The sequence below is a fragment of the Columba livia genome, chromosome 2 (assembly GCF_036013475.1).
Source record: "Columba livia isolate bColLiv1 breed racing homer chromosome 2, bColLiv1.pat.W.v2, whole genome shotgun sequence".
Taxonomy (NCBI): Eukaryota; Metazoa; Chordata; class Aves; order Columbiformes; family Columbidae; genus Columba; species Columba livia.
In genome coordinates this window covers 141,360,220-141,385,738 of record NC_088603.1, presented here as the reverse complement: position 1 = coordinate 141,385,738, position 25,519 = coordinate 141,360,220, and the positions used below count along the sequence as shown (strand labels likewise).

General features: G+C 35.4%; 1 protein-coding gene across 40 annotated transcripts in view; it reads right to left on the bottom strand.

Annotated features, from left to right (window-relative positions):
* The window catches only part of RIMS2 (regulating synaptic membrane exocytosis 2), a 469,796-nt gene that overhangs the window by 344,463 nt on the left and 99,814 nt on the right, over nt 1-25,519 (bottom strand). For all 40 annotated transcript variants that reach the window (XM_065054186.1, XM_065054187.1, XM_065054205.1 and 37 more), the window contains one exon: nt 5,269-5,579. In XM_065054186.1, coding sequence (XP_064910258.1) covers nt 5,269-5,579 — 311 coding nt within the window. The remainder of the gene's footprint in view (nt 1-5,268; nt 5,580-25,519) is intronic.

Here is a 25,519-nt window from a genome sequence, read left to right as displayed (position 1 = left end):
GAAGTGAAAGAATACCATTATTCTTTCTCAACAGTTGTGGGGTTTTTCTACTACAGTGGGCAACAATGTTAAAAAAAAAAAATAATAATGTCAGTTAATTCTTACATAAAGAATTCTAAAAAGTTTAGAAACACTGTTGTCCTTAACAGATACTTCTGAACACAAACAAATCTGCACATACCATTGTCAGTCTTCGATACCAACTTCCTTACTTTAAACACTACCACTATACTATCATTTTAACATTCCTCACTGTCTTTAAATATGCCATCTGGTATAGAAAAACGTAAGTGAAAAAGTTAAAATGCTTTGAGATTATTGATACTTTCAAATATTCTTAGTTCCCACATGTTGAAGTAAAGATTGTACACTTTTCTAAGACACCTGGGCTAAAGATACATCAACTCAGGTACTTAGAAATAGAAACAACCAAAATCAGATGTGGCACTATAGTGCTGTGTCGTAAGTGTTTCAGACGAAAATTAGGGATTATCTTGGGAAATGACAAATTTCTGGCCTTACAGAAAGAAACATAATTGACCGATTCTTTAATGTCACATTGTCATTTTGTAAATTGCTATAAACTGCCATCAGTGATGTTCTCAGTATCAGTTGTTCATAATAGTGCAATTAAAGAAGAGCCATTTGAAAAATACGTAACATGAAGCAGATGGACACACATTTTTATTTATTTAATTCATGCTGCTCTTTGATGTTTCTCAGCTAGCTTACGCCTGCCTTTTCCTCTTTCCTCCTCTTATTTTGGTCTCTTTTTCCTCTCTCTTCACACCCTGACATCCCCAACTGCATTCCCAAAAGACAGAGCCTACGCTGCCAGCTCATACTGGCGCTCCTTCCAAGAACGGAAGCCAAGGGACACGGGGGACCACTTTCATTCTACTTCCATTGGTAACGCAACAGAATAAAACCTTTATATGTGGTAAACACATGCATACATTCCGTAAAGAATATATGCACGAAATCTCCATCTTCAGACCCAAATAGCCTCAACAGTCTTATAAAATGCAACCTCCAAACCCACTATAGTGTGTGGGAACCACCATAAAAATCTTTTTTTCCTGAGATAAAAGGGAAGATAGAAAATGAACCCCCAAAATAGGTATGTATCTTTGAAAGGAGGAGGGAAGTAGGATATATTTTATCTGTGTCTGCTCGCCTGGAAAATAAATACTGCTGTTGTGCAACTCTGCAGCTGCTCACTCTTTCAATTCGTTTTTCTCATTCTGTTTTTTACGATTTAGTCTCATATCCTTACAGTTAATCTGAAAAGGGTTCAGGCACTTTTATTCATTAATCTTGCTTTAAATCATGATCCTATAGATCATGATCTTTACAGATACAAGAACCAAGTCTCTTTTTTGTGACATGGCTTGCCCTCTGATAGATGCAGCAATAATAATTTTACATGAAACATGGGAAAAAAAAACTTCCTCATAACATTTTCAGTTGGGTTTTTTTGCATTGAATCTCATGAAAAATATCCTCAAGGACAGCTTTTCTTACACTAATAGAATGCATCACAAACATATATAGTAAATTCAAAGTTAACGTTTTCAGATTTTGAATTCATACAGGATAGATTAGGGAAAAGCAAAAAAAAAAAAATTACAACAAAAACAAAACCACAAAAATTCATCAGTCACATCTACCCAAACTTCATAACATAATAGGCATTATATTAGAAATAGTTCTGTCATCATAACCTTGCACTGGGAACAAACAAGGGTTGGTTCCTACTTCAAGAGCGCTATTGCTTAAAAAGGATTGTAAAATGCCACATCCACAGAAAAGAGGTTTGCAAAGCAACACTTCTGGAATGTCATCAAAGATATACAATTTAAACCACTGAATTCATAAGTGGAAAATGACTGAAATGGCTTTGCAATGGATCCTACCAAGAGCAAGAAAAATAATTATTTTACAACTCAGGCATAGCAACACCACCTAAAGATCTAACAATTCAAGCAAACAGAATGACACATAAAAAAACGCTTTGTATCAGCATTAATGTTCCCTGTTCCCCAGCTTTTATTATTAGGATGTTGTACACATTTTAATAGGACATTATAAACATTTGCTTTGGCTTAAGCTTTGGAATGAAGAAATCAACCATTTCACAAGCTGATTGCCTGCTACAAAATGACTGAAAAAAGATTATGTCTATTCAAATAATTTTGCTGCTAGAAAGAAAACACAATGTATTGAATGATGAGTAGCATAGGTCTTGGGAACAATAAAGTACATGAATGGTTTTGATCAAAATAAAAAGAACCTTTTTGTATAATCCAGAATTAATGTGAAATTGGATAGTACAAATCAAAGAACTGCTGTGCATAGAGCCATAAATCTAACATCTGTGCACAGCAGACCTCAGAATGGACCTTCTCAGTCTGTGGATTACATAGAGTAACATTTTGCATTTCTTTGATTCACATCATTTGGGAATTTTCAGGGAGTCTAGTGTTACACTACATCAGCATCCATACTCAGCTCACAAGGGTAAGTCTGGGAAAAACACTACATACAGTTAATTATCAATTGCCCTTAGCATAAAATCTCCATGCAATACAAATTACGCTCGTCTCACCTCAAACAATGTCAAAAATAAGACTGTCAGTTATCGAAAGTAATCGAATGCTGGATCCTATGGCGTGCCTGCTGCCTCTGCCTGCTCTGTGGATTTACTACACAGAAAGCAATAAAAACACTATAAGGCAGATTATAAAGATTGGATATGAATTAGAAAAAAAAAAATAATAATGGAAAACTGTTCTGGTGGTGGTAAGGACAAATTCCCCCTGAAGAGTTTTTGAATTCTCTGTTTTTCTGTAATGGATCCAATACAAGAAAAAAAGTCCTACGATAACAGAGTGGCTCAATTTCTGCATGGAATTAATTTAAGAACAGAAAAAAACCTGTCATGATGATCTCCCATATAACAGGTTTCGCTACTGCATAGTTCTTTATGTTAATCTAAAAACTACAACAACAACAACAATAAAAAACACACCATACACCAAAAAAATCCCATCATGTGAAGCATTCAGAAAAGACAGAAGACCAGAAGCCTTTAGGAAAACTTATGTACAATTGCCTGACAATAACTGCAAGTTTAAAATAGATCATATGAATTTTGTATGAATTTTGTTAACTTCAACAATAATAATAAGCAGAATATATATGGATTTATACATTTTATTATTAAAATTACATCAAATTCTTATACCTATTCTATGCATGACTTCATTATAAAGATAAATATATATTATCTTCTGTTCCTAACAGTGGTCAAATGTAAAAAAATTCTAAGCCTTCCCAGTATTATTGCTGAGAACACCAATGGCACCACAGCGTATATAGGTTCAAACTTAAGTGTTATCGCTATCCTTGAGTTCTGTAATAATCTCTCTCAGAGATGTTGATATTCTCCTCTAAAAGCTCATTTGACCAATCAGACACTGACTGAGCATCAAGCAGAAGACTTTTTCATTATGCCCAGCAAAGGAAAGACAGTTAATATGAGGAAAATTAGGGAAGAAAATTATTCAGAAGACCCTCTAACCTTCAGTAGCATGTAATATATAAAATAAATACATTCCAAGCATTCTGAGCATACTTGTATATGTTAATATACACTAGTATTAGTATCCAAATAAAACAGGAAGACGATAATGACTGAAAAAAACAATCTGGATTTAAACAATATGCTGAGTAGAAATGATCACAATCAGCTGAATGATTCTGATTTCAGGCACAAAATCTACATTCTTCCTGTGGGTAAATATTACTTCATACTGTCCATGTTTATCATATAACTCTGCTTAGGGTAAATGCATATTACACATCTGAATTATGTATTTATTTGTACATTCCTCTCTCCCTCTCAATTTCTGCATGCATATAATATAAAAATGCTTTCAGAGTTAAGTGATAGCTGAGAAAAAGAACATCAATTTATGTATGATACTATTTTCCTGGCAAAAATAAGGAAAAAAAAAAAAAAACAACCAGAAGATAATCAGTCTCTCTCCTGCTCCTTAGCATCAAGTTAAGCTGCCAGTTGTATTTCTCAGACACCATGCATGTAACTGAGGAGCACTCAGAACCATTAATTACTGAACCCACCAGCTGAAATTAGAGGCAACAGGTAGAATAAGTTAAACAAAAAGGGTTAGATTTGTTATCAAATAAGACCAAAAATAGGAAATAAAATATGGTGGAATACAGGAAGTGAGGGGAAAGGAAAACAATTGTATTATATTAGCCGTAAAAGTTACTATAGCCTTCTAACTTGTTTCAAGTTTGTGGAATAAGTACTGTAAGGAGGTCACAGCTGGGCAGCAGAGGAAGGCTGCCAGACTATACTGCTCTGGCTGCCAAAATCCAAGGCAGGGGGAGGACTCTGTAGAGAGAGGGTATCAGTGCCGTGGAAACACGTGAGCAAGCTCACTCTCCTCTTTGCCTTCCCACCATGTTTAAAGTTCTGTTCTAGTCACACCTTGAAGTAAAATACATTTCTTCAATGAAACAGTTTTTACTTTTGGGTTCTAGTAAAATATAGCCACAGAGGTTGAGAGCCTTCTGGTGCCGTTTGATATAATCACATCAGGAGAAAGGGAGGGAAGTTCCAGATCCAGCCTCTGGCTAAACTGGGCCTTTCTACATTAGCAGTAAGAGGGACACAGTTTCAACCAATGCCAAGTAACAATGAGCTAAAACAGTGACGAAAAAATGTTCATACTAACAACAACAACTAACAGCAAGAAACTGAGAAACCATGAAAAGACTCAGGTCATTACACAAAGATTTCACCATCTTTTATACTGTGTACAACAAGTACTACCAGCTGCTTTAATTCAGTAGCCTCAACAGCCACCATCTTCCATTAATCTGCTTTTTTGAGCCCTATTTTGGATTGCTAAAGTTCTGCCATAAAGGTAGTGACCATGAAAGAAATATGGTAACATTCTGTACAGCACAATGACTACGATTCAACAACATTGCAAGCACACGCAACTAGCTCTGTCACACTGCAACTGTCATTTCCGGGTTGTTTTTTTAAGGAGAAGGAATGAAGAACACACATTGTAAATGACCATCTGAATACAATAAGAGACTCGTCAGATCAAAAAGCCTAGTATGTATTTCATAGGCTACAGAATGAAAATAAGATGAAACTTAAAAAGATAAAATTTGTAGCATAAATTCAGCAGATCTTATCAGTATAAACATTGAATAGTTTCTTACCTGTCTGAAGTTGTGTCACTTGTTACTTGATGCCTTACTCCTGAGCCATTCTTAATTGAGTCTTGTCTTGTGAGCCCTTGAGATCTGTTTTTATCCGAAACTTGTGTGGATATGTCACCTGATGGTCCTTGGTACTGCGAATGCTCCTGCAGCTTTGCTTTTTTCTCTTGAGGTGCTTCCTCGTTCCGCAAACCTCTAACACCTTCTTGCTCAGGCTGCTGTGGAGCATTTGTTCCACTGTTATAGAACCAGGCTCCTGATTTTGTGAGGATTTCTTGTTGTTTTCGGCACAAGTTACATACCCACATTACCTGTTCAGACACATTTAAATGGAAAAACTGTTAGCGTGTAAATACTCCAGAGGAAGTTTTCATCAAGCATACATCAACTGATTGTTGCCATTTCCAAAGACAGAAAGAATACTATTTTAATTCTTTCTATTAAAATTATAATGGTTTAGCTACAGCACAGTAAAACATGTCTATAAAGCCTGGAGGAAACTGGTTTAGAATAAAAAAAATAAAATAAATTTAAAAAAAAAAAAAAAACATAACTTTTATTCTACCTTTGCTACACCATTTATTATAGAATGGAAAACCACAGATAAAGACAATATAAATGAAAAGTATCTATATATTGACATTCTAATAGGAGTAAATGTAAGATTTGAAAATGAAGATTATAAGTTGAAGATGACAGGACTATAGAAAAAATAATAAAATAAATCTAAACATTTAATCCATCCTCTTACTAAATGTAAGGAATTTTGGAATAGATCCTCTTCTGTTGCAAACAAGTAATTTTATTATTCTCCAAAATGCTCTGCTGATTTATTTCAGCGGTGGTCTGTATCTTAGATTTACATGAAGAGAGTTAAAGAACTGACTTGACTTTCACAGTTGTTGTAAATTAAAGCCATTTTATAAATAAAGTAACACAATATATAAGGTGGTGAGTGTCTCATAGCCAAAATTTAGCTTTCAGTGTATGCTTACTAAATTATTAAATGATTACAACTTCCCAGTTGTGAGATTCTGCACATAGTAATGAGATTTTTTTCATATTCTATAGTGTACTGGCTTGAAAAGCTTTTGTATCTGATCACCTTTGTCACATGGCAGTGCAGGAAATTGCCAATGACAATTATCTGTACATTAATTTCTGATTCAGTTCTTATGTTACATGTCAGAATGTAATGAATCAAATACAACAGACCAGTTATTAATACAATAGCACATTCAAACTGGTTATTATGTTACCTTAAAATTTGGATTGTACATAGCATTAATTCACCACAAACCTAGTCCTTCACCCCTTAATCTTCACTTTTCTTTAGCCTTAACACTGCTCTTCTGTTCTTTACATATTATTGTCTTGGTTCACAGACAAAATGGTGTCATTTTTACTGCATGTCCCTTGAACATCTACACTCAGCCTTCAATCTAGTTATCATGCCTCCCGTTCTAATCCTAGAGCAATATGCCTCTTTTTCAAGGGTTTACAGTACAGGACATTCAAAGGCTTACATTAATGATCTTCAGTATTCTTTTAAACGCAGGTAGCTGGATGGTTGGATCACACAGAAAATGTAGTTTCTACCTCCACAATGCATCTAGCTCAGTCCACCAAAAAAGGCTTCAGAAGCTGTGATCTGTATATTACTTTTATTCTCCAGGCAGTTATCTAACAGAAAATTCGGACCATGCTGTCTAGTCAAGTCTCACCAAAATATTTTTATGAAAGCTTCATATAGAAGGCTACATGGATGCAAAGTTCATATTCAAATTAAACTCATTGATTGCCTCATTCACAAACTGCCAGGCTTGGGCAGGAAAAGGAGGCATTGCTTGCCCATTTAATGGTGGCAATGTGCCCCATCCTGGTAAACTTCCTTCTTTACTTTTCACAGTGCTAATACTCCATCTGTGAGAACTCATGTCTGCTTGTCTCAACAAGATGGAACAAACTATCAAATCAGCGCCAGTAAAAAAGAGAGGCTCCCTGAGTAGCAGCTTACTTGCTGAAGCAGGTTAGATGTCCTGAGAACAAAGGTCAATACTGTTTATACTTCAGGCCTGGCCATCATTCAAATACAAATGTAAGAACAGGTCTGTTTTACCTCTGCTAATTAAGTTAGAAAGTACACAAAACCTCCAAATGAAATTTCAGCAGCAAAGACAGAAGTATTTTTGCCCTCTTTAATCAATAGCAATTAAAAGCCTTTAATATTTCTGGTTGCTTTCTACACAGCTGGAAGCAGTTCTAAACTTTCCATGTATGTGTCAGCACATTGCAAGGACCAGATCTGAACAAATTATTTAAGTATACAAATATACAATAACTTGAATGAATGAGATAATATCCCCCAAAGTTTTTGTGTGCTATTTTTCCTTCTACTAGTAGATATTAAAAAGTCACAAAAACTAGATATCACAATGTAAACACTTGAGCAACTACATCCTTGGCTGACAGCCACATTTTGTCCCAGGACAATGCACTCCAGGATGACTAGTATTATTATTTTGTACACAACAGAAAGAGAGGTCCTTTTGAATGAATATGATTTAATATCTCCTCCTCTAAAAGCAGAATCAGGAAGAGTACTCCTGACTTAACCTCTTCCCCATGACACACAAAATTTAGTGATCTGTTTCACCACAAATCTGAGCTCCTGCCAAACTAGGGAGATGTACAGCAGAACAGAGCAATGCAATTGTCAGCGCCGTCAGACCCCTATGAAACAAGCAAACATTTTACGATTAAAGTTCAACCAAAGCCAGTCCCTGATTAAAGATGCTATGCCTATCTTTGTTGTTGCTATCCACTGTATCATCATCTGGTATTGTACTTCCATCTCTACAGCTTGGAAGCTGTTTTTTACTGTCAGTGACACTTCAAGAAAGACATACTATCTCCCAGGCCCCACTGAAGTCAAACTGGTTCTGCTTCCATTGCACAATGTTTCTTACAGACTACCAAAGTACTTGGGTCAGACCTACATGAAATAATATGATCACTTAAACTGAAAGCTCCTCATGAAACAAAATTTTAAAACAAACAAACAAACAAAACCCAACCAAACAAAAAACCCACAACAACAACAAAAACACTTACGGTGTTTCCTGTATTTTGCAGATTTTTTTTCTGCCTTTCTAAGATTGTTTTATAGTATTTATGGCTAACACTTCTGATAAAGCCTAATTTACAATGTGCTTTCAACATGTAAACTTCCGTAGTGTTGACCCAAGCAGTTACAATTTTAGCTTCAAATAATCACACACAACGAGCAGAACAGCAACTGTCACACAGACATAGAAATCTTTGTGCTTTCAGGGAGCACCAAGTTGTTCAAACCCCCAGTTAGTACAGGGATAAACTGACTTCTCAATCCTATCATAGCATATAGAATTCTTCTTGCAAATTAAAAAATACTGGTAATTTAGAGTGCAGACCTCTCAATTAAATGACAGACGCACATGTGAGATAGTTTCATAAGAGCACAGGTGAGAAGGTGGCACTTTCCTGGAGAAGATTTCTCCTTCTTCCCCCAGGTCCGCGTGACCGCGTGCTCAGCAGCTCACACACACCAAGCAGCTCTGTCCCCACCATGTCCCAGCCAGGACAGAGCGTTTCATGTGACTGAGGAGGGGAAGGGGAAACTCCCCAAGGGCACTGCATGCTTAATACATGCATTTTGGCATATCTGCAGAGAAGAACCGCAGATGTTTCCCTTCTATAACAGGAATGAAAAAAGAGCAAATCCCTTCCAGGTGAACTCTGCATGCTGCTCCACCCTGCAGAGTTCCACTCTCCTGAACACATGTTGTACATGAACATCAGTGTTGCAATTTGTGGGTGTCAGTTCTTCTCAGCACGGGAACACTGCCAATATGAAAAGGAAAAAACTGACAAAATTCGCTCTCCAACATCTCTAATTATTCTTTAAGTACTAAGTTTAGAATATAAAGCGCTAGCAGTACTGTAACAAGATGCACATTTCAGTACAAAAGGCTGAAACACCATCTAGTGCTTAGGATAAGAATTACTGAAGTTCTTTTCAAAGAACTAACTTCTAAGAACAAAATGGAAATCTTACTTTATTAAATATTAGATTAAATGACACAGAACATTTGATTACCTATCAGCCTGAGTTTGATAGTTTAGACACCACAAGCCAAGAAATAATTACACCAAATCCTCATAAGCCTTCAGAACATTACTTCGAATTACAGATATGCAGTGGTGCAAAATCATACTGGAAAGTTCCTATAAGACAGTAAGGCTTATTATTACAGTTTTACCAAATCTTTTAGAGTTCTGCTTGGCAGAAGCACATAATACATTTGCATTATATTAACACATGGGCTTGCTGCTAGAGGTCTTCAGAAAATTTCACTTGGTTTAAATGTATATATATTATTGTTATTGGCCTTGTATTTTATGTAATAAACAATTCCTTAAACAATATACAAGGTAAAGAGCATACAACATTGAAAGCAAGGGGGAGAAAAATGGAAGAGTATCAAGGTAACTAATCATGTTTACTAACACACTAAAATTATTCTCTCTCTTTTTTTAATCTGTCCCAAATGGAAAGCAATTTCATCACATCATGGAGCAGTGCAATGTTTGAAGGCAGCCTGTACCAAGGAAGTGTTTTCGAGGAAGGAGCACTTCACCTCTCCATTAGTCACTGCACTGACTTGGAATAGATGCTGCTGAATCAGCATTAGCACTCAGTGACACGAGTCACAACTGCATTTCGGTAATTATTTTTTTACACAAAAATAAATCCCAAATAACTGTTTCAAGGTCAACAGAACTAATTTGGATTTATTTGATTGTAACTAAAACAAAAACTTGCAATACTGTGAAATAGTCCTTAAAGATGTTTTCATTTTTTATTTGACATCTATCAAATTTACTGCTTCTCTTTCAAAGCAAAATGAATCTGCAAGATTTCATGTCCTCTAAAATAAATTAATAACATTATTGACATTGTGTGGTAGCTTCTTTTGATACTGCACTATAGCAAACAGAGGTTATATCTTAGCATTTATCCATTCAGTTCTATCTTATTCATTCAACTATACCTGTGGGATACCTTCAACCTTCTTGTCACACCATTTTCCCCTGTGAAATTAATGTGTTTAGTCAATGAAGTATATTATAGACGCAAAGACAATATCTGAATTTGTGACTGTTGTAAGAATTGATACGGATTACTTATTTTTTCAATATTTTGCTATGCCACTAGTCTGTGCTATAGTACTGATTTTCACGCAAGTAATAAAGTTATTATCAGTTTGACAAACTGCCAAAACTGCTAATGACACGTGAACACACATCCCCCAAAATTGCATTAAATACCATATGGATTCCAACATCAGTTAATAAAAGAAGGAAAGTTTACAATATTAGTATGAGATTAACATATTTCCATGCATTTTAAAGGATGTGTGTATTAGCAAACAGAAATTCTGTATACTGAGAGTGGTGAGGTCTCCCCTCAGCCTTCTCCAAGCTGAACAAACCCAGTGACCTCAGCTGCTCCTCTGAAGTCTTGCCCTCAAGACCTTTCACCATGTTGGTCTCCCTCCTCTAGGCACACTCTAATAGTCTGATGTTCTTCATACACTGAGGCACCCAGAGCAGCACACAGCACTCAAGGTGGGGCTGCACCAGTGCAGCGCAGGGTGGGACAGTCACCTCCCTCCACCAGCCGGCAATGCTGTGCTACCCAGGCTGGAAACCCTGAGCTGCATCCTGCAACAGCTACACATCCGATGCCTGTATGAGAGTCAGTCACAGTTATAGCTGACAGAACAGTCAGAAAAAGGAAGATTAAAAAAAAATATTTTATGTGTATGTCAGTTTAATAAATTTCAAAATAGAAAATGAGAAGAAGCGACAGACTCAGTGACACCTCACATAGACAGGTATATATAGTCTCAATATCCTGAGAACAATTATATTTTATGAAAGGAAAAAGGAAGTTATGTACAATGAAATAAAGCTATTTTTTTTTTTTAATTCCAGCATCAAATAATCCTCTTTGCTAGGAAACACATCTGGTTAATTGCCTATGTATTTTCTTTATCTATATTGACAGCTCTCTGTACTTTCATAATTATTTCACCCTTTAAAACATATGCAAATTCCACATGTGCAAAGTCCTTCTGCTACTTCAGCAGCCTGTTGAGGTAGCTAGGTGAGTCCCTCCTCTTCGCTGCTACTATAAATTAGTAGCATTTGAAAGTCTTATTAGTGAGAATTACTGCCTTCCCTAAAATAAGTACTACTTCACATTTCACTCAGATAATTGTATCTACACTTTAACAACCACTTCCTGCTTAATTATTATTTTGCATCCTTCCATCCCTGTGGGGAAAAGGAGGTAGAAGGTGGTAAAAGTCTTCATATACACATTATGTGTATTGGAACTGCCAGTATAAAGCAGAACAATGCAAAGTCTCACACTTAAGTCCTTTGTGTCCTTCAAAACTCATACTAAGAGAATACAGATGAAGTAACATCAGAAAACAAGTCATGCATGAAGTGTCTTGAAGAACACCAATAACTTTTCAAACAAAGAGTTCGCACTATGATTTCAGTCAGCAGCTAACAACTAGTGGACTGTACAAAGTATTTTATCCTGTTATAAAGATAATTTAGTCCTGACAAACTTTGCATCATGATTTGAAGCTCTTAGCAGAACAGAATGCTTTCTAGATATATGTCCTGGAAACCATGTCTAAGCCTTAAAAATTACACACAGTTTGCCTAACAAAGACTATGTAGTTTGTTAGAAAATCTTTTTAAATAGGCTGTACAGTTATTACATTTCAGCTCACAGGTAAATTTATAAATTTACCTTGATAAACCAACATATCTTTAGCGTCAACTCCTTGTAGCTTATGCCTCTTCCTTCATTTTTTCAGCATACACTACAATGTTGAGTGAAGCAAGTCAAGGTCTGTGGAGACACTGCATGCAGCCTACATAAATGGGGTAGCTTAAATATTTGAGGCTTCAGAAAGAAAAGTGGTTAAGCAGGCATTTTCATTGAGACCAAATCCTGACACAAAGGTTTCATTATGAAAGAATTTTTGGCTTCTCAGGATGTGAAGATTTATGTGTTTTCATTCCCAACTCTGGACCGGGTCTAACCCACGTTTAACTCCATGAAAGACAAAGACAGCAGGCTATCTCTCTCTGATGAAGCCACCCCTTTCTCACCTAGCCATCACATGTAAGTTTGTAACTGGTGGCGTGCTGTCCCTCAGGTAACTGCCTTACACAGTTTTGTGAACTTAGGGCATGAACAAACCCTTGCCTATGGTAACTATATGGCATGAAGATGAGAATGCACCATAAAGGACACAGCATTATGTCACATTTCCTAGAGTTCAAGAAAGAGCAGAAACGAAAATAACATACACACTTGGCAATATCATAATAACAGATTTCCAGCTCCCTCTAGTGGGCTGTGCCGGCTCCATGTTCGCAATGTTCTCATCGGGCAGCAGCAGTAAAAGGCTTTGAAAGGTGTAACACCAATTTTATAGTCCTGCCTCAATACAGCCCCTAAAGACAGACAGATACTAATTCATTTTATTTTTCTTTTCTTTTAGATTTCAAATCTAGACACTTGAAAGGCATAAAGGCCCTGTACTGACCTAATACCTGAGTATTTGAATAGTCTCTCACATTACAGTGTTCTCTGATGAAATTGTTCATGCCATAGAGTCAGCTTTTCTACAAACAAAATTAAGTTTAGGTACTTTAGGATTTCCTCAAATCTGTGAAGTACAAATTTTCACACTGCAAGTCCTTGAATCTTCCTGAATTTGCAAAATCCCTTGTGTTAACATTGAACATCAGCCACAGATAAAGATGTTTTAACTACTTTTATTCTTAGAACAATTTCCCCCTAATTTTTTTAAAGATTTTTTCCATCTCAATAGTATGCAGATTCTCCTTAAAATAGCTGGTTCCAAATAAAAGACTCATTTAAGTATAATAAAGTGAGCAAAAAAATTAGACCTTTCTTTATATTTCTGTTGCACAGCTCATGTTATCAGAGTATTCAGTAGCAGGAACCTTCAAGTTCAAAATTAGAACGAAGAAAGTGGTTTATTTTTCTGTAATTGACTAAAAATATACTTAAATAATTTAAATTTTATTCCCTAATTTGAATGCTCTTTCTCTTTTTTCCTGCATCTGCCAGTACAAAGAAATCAAATGCTTGAAATCCTAATTTTGATGTCATAAAAGCATTGACAAAGTTTTGTGTTGTCTTTTGGTTGGTTTTTGTTTTTTACAATTAGTACACTAGTTATAGTAAAATGTTAAAAAGTCCCTGACAGATGATGACTAGGCCAGTAAACTGCCTTCTGGTTTAATGCAATGGACGACCATAACTGAGCCTATAAATATGAGCTCACCATCATGGATTCTAGAACTGAAATTCCAGCCCATCCTTCAAAATACACTTATATACACCGATAGTATTTCAAAAGATTTTTTTTAATGGTAAATTGGAAAAAAGAAAATCTGAAAGATCAAGGACTCCCCCCACTACAGTCTGTATTTGCAAAGGCAAAGTTGTTTCAAGTAAACTGCCACTAAGAGATAAAACTCCCAAAGACTGATTCTATGTGACTCAAGTTTTAAAATGAGGGAAGGAAAGCACTCAGAGATAGATAGATAGATAGACAGATAGAGATATATAAAAAATTACATCAATACTAGTTAAATTTTAAAGCAAAAAGGCTGCCAATGTTAATGTGCCTAATCTGAAAAACATGTTCTCATGACACGGCTGATATATGATTTATAGCCCGCTGTATCCTGCTGTAACTCCAAATCAGCTAATAGTAGTTGAAGAATGGAAACTCTGTCATCAGTTTTGAAGCAATATGATAGTATTCCTTTTTTCTTATATCTGGGTCAGAATTATATTGCTTGAAAAATGTCTGTTGAATAACACTGTTTTTGAGAGAGTAACTCCCAGATAGCTAACCTCACTGTAGTAAATGCACACCTGCTCTGATTTCTGAAAGCAAAAAGTATGCACACTTGCAACTTTTACAAGAGGAACATAAAAAACCAAAACACTGCATAGTTTCTTCTCATGTATTCATGGTAGATTCCCGAGCATCCTCAAATGTCCTATCAGAAAAGACAAAAAGACTTCTTTAAGGGTCAGAAAACAGTAAAATATTTAAATTGATGACCAGAGGAGTGTGCATTCTATAAAGCCTAAAGAGTAAGGATATGCACTTTTCTAAGTTTTCTATGACTTTTTATAAATTCACCAAAGTCATCCTAGTAAAAAAAAACAAGCCAAGAAAACTAATTATGTTCATCATTTTTATCCCTTCAGATCAGGGTCCTCACATGGACATAGCATTCATTTCAGAGTTCTGATGGATGATTTCTTCAAATTATATACAGGCAAAAAAAACCCCACACTTATGCAATTTCACTGATTGTTAAACACGATGAAGATGAAATCAAACCTCAGTAACTTAAAGGATTCTTTGGGAACTGGGCTGACATGATTGGAAAGGCAAATATTTTTTAACTACTATAGACTTCTCTGTAGAATTTATTGAGATCAGTTATGTCTTCAGTCCTATTTGACAAGGTAATTTCCCATAAGTAGCACGATTGGAATTGCTTTCTAATTAACTATAGAGAATCTAGTAAAGTCTGGGATATATGGGGCAAGTCTCAGTAAGTTTCAGTATCTCCTCAGGCTTTAAGAATAATAGCCACAGCTCCCTGGCTGGACCAGGCATACCGAAGATCTCACTGCACATTTTTCATATGGGGGTGGGGGGAGGGTGGTAGAACTAACTAGACAAGTCATTACATTTCATATGATATCATGAACTTTCTGAAGGATGGCTTTAAGGTGTATTGTAACAAAATAGAAGCATATGATCAGATATGGACCAAATTATTTTGTTGTACACGGAGTTGTACCCTTAAAGAGTTGTACTTTCACTTTGAGCAAAAAAGGGTGCTTCATGTCTAGCAGTTTTAAAAAACACTCCAAACTACATCAGGGCTGTCTAAAAATAAAATGTGTTTGAGTTCTATTAATGCCCAAAATTCAGTGTTGGATTCTTTCTCATGTGACAGGACTGCTGGTAACAAGGTGAGAAATACTAGCTTTGGAGAGATCAATAAGAGGAAACTCACAGATTTATACACAATTCTCTTCCTTCTGGCCTAGAGACACTTTAAATTCAGCATCAGCTGTGAGAACTACTGCAGACATACGCACACGCACTTACAATGTAAATTACAAATTTACAATATGCGCATGTCATCTAGCTCTGTGTTTCCACACCAACAGATGTGAAGAAAACTTTCCCAAGCTAATTAGAGGCTAGAGAAAAGTAGATCAGTACAACATTTCACTTGTTGAGAGCATTATCACAGTGACAGGAACAAGGTGGCACATTAGGGCTGTGGGTTTGGATCAGTCACCGTCCTTGAATGCTGTATTTCCTGTGCTTGCTAATTTCATCACTGCAGACTACATTCAGATTTACAGCACTATTATTATCAGTTGGCTTAGACACTGCATGCTTTCAAATTAAATGCATACTTCTCTAGTTATCTTTTTTATTATTTATTTATTTTGGAATAATTTTGACAAAATACCACAGAGATCTGAAAGACTGATCACAGAACTTTTACAACACTTGTGATTTAAAATACCTTGCAGCAGATCACTTCTGAGGGACGTACACGGCACAGATGTGCTCCACAGAGCCAATAAAATACATTTATGTTGAGATCCGGATCTTTATCATTGAAGGACCAGTTAGTTCAAAGCCTTCTTTGTTCAGTATGTCACCTGTTCTCTATAGGAGGCTTCGACTAACAGAATCCCATACTTATCTGAATGGTAACCAGTAAATAAAAGTATATCTATTTAAAGATAACTGAAAACAAGGATCATGTCTTTTTATCTTTACTAAAATGGTTAACGTGTTTAATTTACACAACGTTTTCCTTAAATAATACCCAGATAATCTGTGCTAGTAGTGTTGTACTAAACATTAAAATGAAGGATTAATAAATAATGTTAATAAAAGCTAAAACTTATAGGAGAAAGAAAAGCCTAATACTCTCGGATTTGTTCTTACTTTAAATTCAACTTTAAATTTGTGACACAACTACAATAGAAGTATCAGAATGCTATTCACAATACAAACTGTATCTATGGAATTTTATTAAGCTTTTAGCACAACAAAATTACAGAAGTCTACTGTTGCAGGACCATAGCTGTTTATTTCAAAGTCTCTTATAAATAGCTACTTAAGATAGGTCCATGAAGAAGCTATAAACCAAAAAATAATCATATTCATCTAGAAAGAGCCCAGAGACATGTATTACCAAAAAGAAAAAAAAAAAATCTCTTTGCAACATGGTCCATAATAATAAAGTACTTTCTCTTGAACAAAAATTAGCTTTTTTAGACATTTTTAATGTGCACTTCAGATTGCTGTCTGGTTCTGTAGGCTAAATTGTAACCAGATTTTCACTTTTTTTGCTACAAATATTTTAATAGCAATGCAAACAATTATGCTCTCCCCAAATGACTAAGGCCAGACATCCACTACAGTGACAGTTTTCTTTGGGCTCTCCCAGTGATGGTCATGACAAAAAGAAGCAAAGCCAGGATTAGATAAAACTAAAAGAATTGAAGCGGAGTTAGAGGAATTTCCTCCCCAAGTACAGAGTAAAAATATTATGTTAAAAAAATATATATAATCATCATGGTGTCAGAGATTAAAAAATTATTAATGCTGAATGCAAACAGACAACTAGACACTTGTACACGTTGGCAGAAAAAAAGCATTTGAACCCTGTTTTCAAGGTAGAGGTGAAACTATTCTGACCTCTTGGAAAGATGCCACACGTTCCTTACCTTGAACTGTAAGAAATCCAAAGTGTTAACAACAATAAATATCATCTTTCATAATCACATGACCAAGTATCTGAGAGCAAGAACACCTTAATTAACCAGGTCATGACTCTGAAGTTATGTAGCAATTACACTGAAACTGAAAGATGAACAGGTTAAATGAACACTAGTGATTAACACTGCCTAAGTTTAAACATGTGAAGACAAATGAGAGGTGTACCTGTACAGTTAGAATCTTAGTAATTTATTTTAATTTCATTTAATAAAGATACATCTAAGATTCCAGGGATCTATTTTGTGAAAGCGTATTATCCACAACATCAAACAGAGCTTCTGTTAATTTTTTAATGTATTTGGTTTAGAAAGCATAGGGTGTTTTTTTTTTCTTACAGATTTAAAATGATCCCGACTTGTGAACTACATGAAACTAAAACTCAAAAAAACTACAAACATTAGCACACATCAATTGATTGAAATTGAATTAGCTACCTGAAATCCTGGCTTTTTCATAGATCTCCTTGATGCTGAATGAAGGCATCTTTACGATACTTCAAGGAATTTTTAATTTTCAAATACCCTGCTATTTATACTTCACAGGTGACATCTTGTTTAAAGACAGTATTTTTCACATTTATTTAAATTTATCCATGAATGTGCTAAAGTCAAATGTTTGATGAAGTTGTCTACATAAAGTCACTCATAATATGCTGAATAACTGTCTTGCCTGTGCATCCAATATTTGATATATCAACAGATGCTTGCCATACAAATTTCTTTTTTCATCTAAACAACAGACAATATAAGCCCAAAACAAGTCCTTTTTCATTTAATTCCTCAACCTTTCAATAAACTGTTCCTTAAAGACACTAGTTAAATAAAGCTCTAAGTAAACAGTTGAGGGAAAAGAAAAGGTTTGCTGCTTTATTCTATTACTAACAATGTCTTCATTATTTATATATATAGGCACTGGTTTCCAGCCACTGAAGCTGAATCTAGGTAATTAAACATTTATACCATCCCCCGCTGTGCCATAATGTCTAACTGTGTCCAAAGAGTCCTAGGTGTGCTGTTACACACCCGGGACTGAGACAAGGAATTTGCTGAGCTACCTTTGATAAAGGTCTACACCTGGAACTTAATAGCACATGATATGGTTTCTGAATATTGCAAGAGGTGGCAAAAATAATTTACTGCTCAAGAACTGTTTCATCTTATGGTTCCAAAACTGCAAATAGCTCTATTAATTTCAACAAACATGAAAGTGAAAATTTGTTGACATCGTAAAGTATATATTGTTGTTACACTGCTTCCTTACACTATTCAAGATAAGATTATTTTAGGATAGCTTAAAGAAGAATTTAAATTGAAATGGATTTATTTTGCACAGTTTGAAATCAGAAGATAAATTTCTAGTGTTTTCAGAATAGGAGAAATAGTTAGCATTGACTATGTGTGGTCTTCATAAGGATACCAAGCAAGTTTAAATCTGCAACTTTAAATCTGCAACTTTAACAAGATGTGTCTGTATTGACTACATTAAATTACAATATTAGGCAAATGGATACATGAGAAATAGGATCAGAGAACAGCCTGGGACAAGTGGCCCAAGACATGAAGGTCTAAGTTGCCAAGTCTCCAAAATGCTTTTAGAGGAACATGGTGAAGGAAAACTGGGGACTGCAGTAAGACAAAGGGAGGGAGAATAATGTTCTATGATGATTGCTTTTGACCTTTTCTGATATAATTTTATACAGAATTTGCTAAAAGTTCTTCTGCTAAAAGTTTGCTAAAATTAACTGCCATTTTCTGAACTCTGTCTAGGAATCTCAAAAGTTATTAAAATTTCATTTAATGATTAAAGTTCAAATAAAAATACAAAGTCAGTCAAGATATTAGGGAAATTAACCCAATAAACTATTCAGTAAATACATTTGATTCTGAATTTGCTTAGAGAACTCTTTGAGATTTCATTTAAAAAATTCTGCTAGTTCTTAAGACTGGTGAAGGTTGAAGACTTGATTTTTAAAGACAAGCTATTGGTCTGTGTCGGAAGTATTTCAAAACGTATACATTACAAAGGTAGCAGACTTACGTCAAGGTAAGTCTCAAATGTTTAATCCACTCGCACAGGAGATAAAGACAGAACAAGGAGGCAGTTCCCTAGCACTGCTCCTCAGATTTATCCTTTACAGAATTATAAATAGTTCTGTTGAAGGTTTTGATTTATGTGTAGCAGATTAAAACAGTTTCCCTCAAAACAACTTCCTGAACCCAGTAAGAGAGATGAAGGAACAGAGAAAATATCAGAACCTGCACTGAATTGCCCATTTCATGTCACTTTAAATCATGTCCTTTGAAAATCAACACTTGAAAAAAAATGAACTGATGTATCTAAACATCAAATGCCCATAACTAAAGACTGCACATGGATTTTATCAGTTTTTAGAAGCCAGATCATGACAAGCGAGCAAAATGTTTCATTGCTTATGCAGAAATACAGCTATGAAAAGAAAATTTCTGCTTCCAGTTTGAGTAACAGGTCTGCGTTAGAATCTGTGAGATTGATACCAAGTAGTTCAGTCTTTCCACTTTCTCCAACAGACTCCAGTCAGGTTCCAGTGCCACCAGTGCTTTCTCAGGAAATTATTCTTCCTAGCACTGAATGAAGGGGGTGCAAGAAAACTGATAATGACTTCCTCTCACTAGCAGGAATATGAAGGAATCACAGTTTCTCTGAAGTCCCCTTTCTCCTTCAGCTTTTAAAAAACATGTTTTCTTTGTATCATAAACACACATATACATTCTTTTTTTTTTCTTCAGTTGACTCCAGTTTTATGAGAAACAATCAACAACTTCATGGATGGAGGGAAAAAACAAACAAAAGCAAACAAAAAATAAACAAACAAAAAATAAAAACACAAACAAAAGCAAACAAAAACAAAAACTGACAAACAACAGACAGAACCAAACAAAACCAAACAACAACAAACAATAACAAAAACCCATACAAACAAACAAAAAACAAACAAAAAACAAACAAAAACAAACAAACAAAAACCAAACAAAAACAAACAAACAAAAAACCAAACAAACAAACCCACAACACGCTGTATTTCACTATCAATCAGCAACAGGCATTGCCTAATCCAGCAAGAGATTTTCACTCTCCTACAGACGCATCGGAACTGACTTAAACAGCACTTGTTGCAATGTTTCCATGTAGTTTAATTAAGTTGCATCTAACTGGAATCATAAAACTGGGCCTTTTAGCTCTGTACCTGAGACAGTTATTAAGCAAACAATAAAAAAATGAACACTTGAAAAACAATACATGAACTGACGTATTTAAACCTCAAATGTTCATAACTATACACTGTACAGGGATTTTATCAAAGTTTTTAAAAGCCTGATCATGACCAGCAAGTAAAGGAACCTAAATCAGAAGGAACCATGTCTTCTGCTGCCAACAGTTTCCAAAAAACTTTCCTTATCAGGTTGCTTCCCTACTCATTTTTCCCAGAAATACCAGTGATTACTTTAAAGCCACTGCCTCCAAGTAAAGCTATGTAGTATATAATTCCATTTAAATTCGGGATAACATTCACTCAGAATTAAAATATGCTACTACTTCCTCATTTTCAACTATTTGCAACGAAAATATGTTTTCACACAAACTGTATTGCACTGGTGAGACCACATCTGGAATATTGTGTCCAGTTCTGGGCCCCTCAGTTCAAGAAGGACAGGGAACTGCTGGAGAGGGTCCAGCGTAGGGCAACCAAGATGATTAAGGGAGTGGAGCATCTCCCTTATGAAGAAAGGCTGAGGGAGCTGGGTCTCTTTAGTTTGGAGAAGAGGAGACTAAGGGGGGACCTCATGAATGTTTATAAATGTATAAAGGGTGAGTGCCATGAGGATGGAGCCAGGCTCTTCTCGGTGGCCAACAATGATAGGGCAAGGGGTAATGGGATCAAGCTGGAACACAAGAGGTTCCGCTTAAATTTGAGAAAAAACTTCTTCTCAGTGAGGGTGACAGAGCACTGGAACAGGCTGCCCAGGGAGGTTGTGGAGTCTCCTTCTCTGGAGACATTCAAAACCCTCCTGGACATGTTCCTGTGCGACCTCACCTAGGCGTTCCTGCTCCAGCAGGGGGATTGGACTAGATGATCTTTTGAGGTCCCTTCCAATCCCAAACATACTGTGATACTGTGATACTTCTTAGTTCCTCATCTGTTTAATTAGACCTTGAATGATTTTCAATGATATAGCCATACAATTTCACTACTCTAGCTAATGGTGTTTCTCATTTTAATAAAGTTATTTTGTTAGGAATATAATCATCAAAATCTATGTAAAAGGAAGATGATCCTGTGAATATTTTTTGAAATAAGCTTCATTTCAATCATCCTTAATTGTCTCCAGTTTCTCAAAGCATATTCCTATACCTCACAGTCACATTTTGATTGAATAAGTGACACAACTGTAGGAAAATCTTGAAAATGTACCTGTGTTATTTGAAGAAAAAAAAATCCAGAAGATAGGAAAAATTCACTAACCACACTATTTAAAAAAAAAAAAAAATCAACTGTTTCCTTCTCAGACACGATCTTCCTCTTTTATAACTTAACATAAATTATTCCTTTCTGGCATATCTGGGTCTCCATTTTGCAAAACTACTTCTTTATATACTGTGATACCAGACTAACAAAGGACTGGGACATTCATTAGTCATTCCCATGTTCTTTGTGGAAAAAGGCACAGTGAGCTTTACACTCCAAAATGGTTTTCTGTGCATGTTTAATGGTACCTTTGCAACATCACAACACAGTCAGAATTCACATCCAGCTCCATTCCCCACCACCATAAATAGCACCAGTAGTTTGGTGCATGATTGATCCAATCATTCAACACCTTGTACTGTCCCAGCTTTTCCCTGCAATCTTAATCTTTATCAAAAGATGTGACAAGACTTTCGCAGGGGACATACTAAAATGGCTTTCTGCTCTCTAACTCCCCACAGATGTGTTGCTTTGAATACACTTCATTTTCCAAATCAATATTGTTTAATTGGGACAACATACCAGTCACTATGTTTCTATAGCTTTATCTAGGATCCCTGTAGACTGAACATGCCATTCTACGGTTACGAAATACAGAACAGACCTCTTAAGAAATACTACAACTCACATCTTCTCTGATACACTAATACTGGAAAATGAAGGATAACCAGTAACATTAAGGATTCTCTAACTGTCTTAACCTACTGGTAAATGATGCATCACACAAAATTCAAAAATCCTGTTTATTTTGAAGGACCTATTTTGATGGTATCTTCATGAAATACACCAGGGTTTTTAACCTTCCTCTTAGCACTAAAATAGCAAGATAGATACCACTGCTGTCCCTCCTTCACAATGGAGTTGAGAAAAAGTTGACCTAAAATACTTATTTTCTTTCTGCCTTCATAACTTCCAAAACATCTATTTCAAAATCAACAGAAACAGATATTACATAAAACAACTCGAGGCACCATCATTATTTACGGAAAAACCTAACTAGTTGATTAGCCAGAGAAATTCCTGTCCCCTCCCTCCTTAACACATGTACATGGTAAGACTAAATAATCATACAACCTTCTTACTGTTACCTCCTTCACTCCTTCTATTCTCCAAGGAAATTTAGGATTTGATACTGCTACAATGTAACTGACTACCTTACAGACACCAGTTGTTGAATCGACTGGGGAATACTGTCAGCATGCCTCAGTTACTTACAAGATTATATGGCAAATGTAAATTCTTCAAGAAGAAAATTGTTCCTTTTATTCATCTACATTTTATACCTTACAGCTACCTCTATATTCTCAGAATTGGTGTTACTTCATAGCTTCTATGAGTTCACAGCCTTTTAATTGTGAAAAACTAATGATGCAGGCCAAAAAAACTATGTAACCCTCTAACAGACTGGGGAACCAGTATGTGGGTTTACCATTTAGGATGTTTTTCCTAGAGGGCAAAAGCAGCAGGTGACTTACAGCTTCTGTATTAACGCAGTGTATTTCTGAACCATACGTGTGAGCTAAACATGAGCCTTGACAGTGCTATCAGTTAGAAAAAAAAATCTATTTATTGTAGTAAAATACTTTGCTGTGTATACATTCACTAAATGCCTATGAACAATAAAGAATTTCTTTTCTCCATCTAAAATAGGAGCTTATTTTACAACCAGTACAGGGCAAGTCACTTTTGTAACTGCAGTTCTTTAGAATACAGGAGAGACTTCCATAGAAGAGCAGATCTACATTAGCTCAGGTAGTTTTCTCAACTCTTTTATTTAAAAAAAAAAAAATCACATTTAATTTGGTAAAATATTGAAATATATCTAGGCTTATTCTCAAATTCAGCTTTATACTACCCTTTCTAAACATGGCTAAAATAAAATCTGATTTAAATATTTACTGTAGGTGTAACATTAGCAAGACAAATGAAGTGTCAGTGACATGCATAACATCTAACATTATTTCAACATTATGCTCAATACAATACGTGCACTATATTTTAGGAATGACTACATACCATTTAATTTATAAAATAATTTATATCTTAATGGATAATTTCATGACATTGCTGGCATATTCCTAAATGTTTAAAATAAATGTTTTCTTAATGCTTACTGGTATCTAATTGTATTGTCATTAAAATCAAACCCAAACTACCACGCTAAAAAAAAGTTACAAGCTAAAATGTTGAGTGCATACATATCAGTGATACAAACATCCCTACCAAAGGGTGAAAGAATTTAATAAAATTTAAGTTTAAAAACTTTATCCCACTTCAATAAAATTTGTTTGTATTTTTGTAAAAGAAACACCTACAAGACAATTACCTCTTTCATTTTCCTAAACTGTGCACATATCATATTGCAAAACTAAAGGAAAAGTAGGAGCAAGCTCACAAAAGGTATAAACAGAGCAGGATATCATGCATAATGTTCACAACAACTCACGGGTTATTAGTAAGTTATGTGAAAAACAGGTAAGCCTTTGATGCCAAACATTGCTTTCATTTCAATGACAGTAACTCCCCTTGCCTTCAGCAGGAATTACACCTGTGTAAATGAAAGCAAATGTGGGCCAGGAAATCAGTTTACCCATAAAAGAAAGGAACTTTAGACAGAAAAAAGGCTCTAACCACTTTGTCCTCCTGGAGTTCATATCCACGAAAGCAAGAAAGAAAGGACAGAAAAAAGACAAAGAAGGGAAGAGTCACTTTCATTTTGAAAGTAAGCAGTAGTATTTGTTAGTAAAACAAACAAACAAATATCAAAGGAATTAATATATATCTGTCTTATTTCCCCAAGTGGTGAAGATCTCATGAAAAATGTGACATTTTAATAATCTTCTTAATCCTTTCATAGGTGAAATTGAGATTATTTTAGATATCAAAGAAAATATTTGTACAAAAAAAATTGCACAAAGAAAATTATTTTCATTAAAATAATTTGGGATTCATCTTCTAATTACCTTAATAAAACAAATGGAGTGTCTTATAAAAAGGATGCAGAATTTAGCTCTACATGCCTTGGACCCCAGCATTGCAAATGATTAGCATGCATCAACCCTTGGCACTTGCAAAGAGCCCAGCAAAATGAAGAACGTCTGTTCACTGCAGCCAGACACGGGCTGTGCATAATGGCATAACTGCATGTTAGTAACTCAGTTTAAAATACTGGAGTTTCAAAGCATTAGGTGACAGAGTTTGTCACAAGTGTTTACTGTATGTCATGTCAGATCCGTGTTAGTTACACTTTTTCATATCCATAAATATTAAACACAAACATTCCCATGTATTATTATTTTCCTTGAAGGAATTGACTTTTTAGCTGCCTAACATTGTAAAATGGAAAAATACTTTTGAAAACAAAAATATTCAAAATGCTTTCAGTCAAAACTATTTCCCATTTTTGTGAATGATGCTTTTTTTTCTGGTACCTTAATTTCACATGCCAACACAGAGACTAAATCTAGGCATGCAATTAAGCACTTAGCCATGTTGGAAATACAACTGCTCACCAGGAAAGAGTGACAACTCATTTTATAGCTTTGTTGTTCAGACACGTATATGACATATAACTTTGTGCTCTTATAGAAGTTTTAGGTTCCCTCTAATACTAGAGACACAAACACATAGGAGAAAATACAACAGAGGCCAACCAAGACAGTCAGGTCAGTGGAGCACACAATATATAAGGAGAAGATGAGGGAAATAGGCTTGTCTAGCCAGAAGAAGGCTGGGGTAGGGA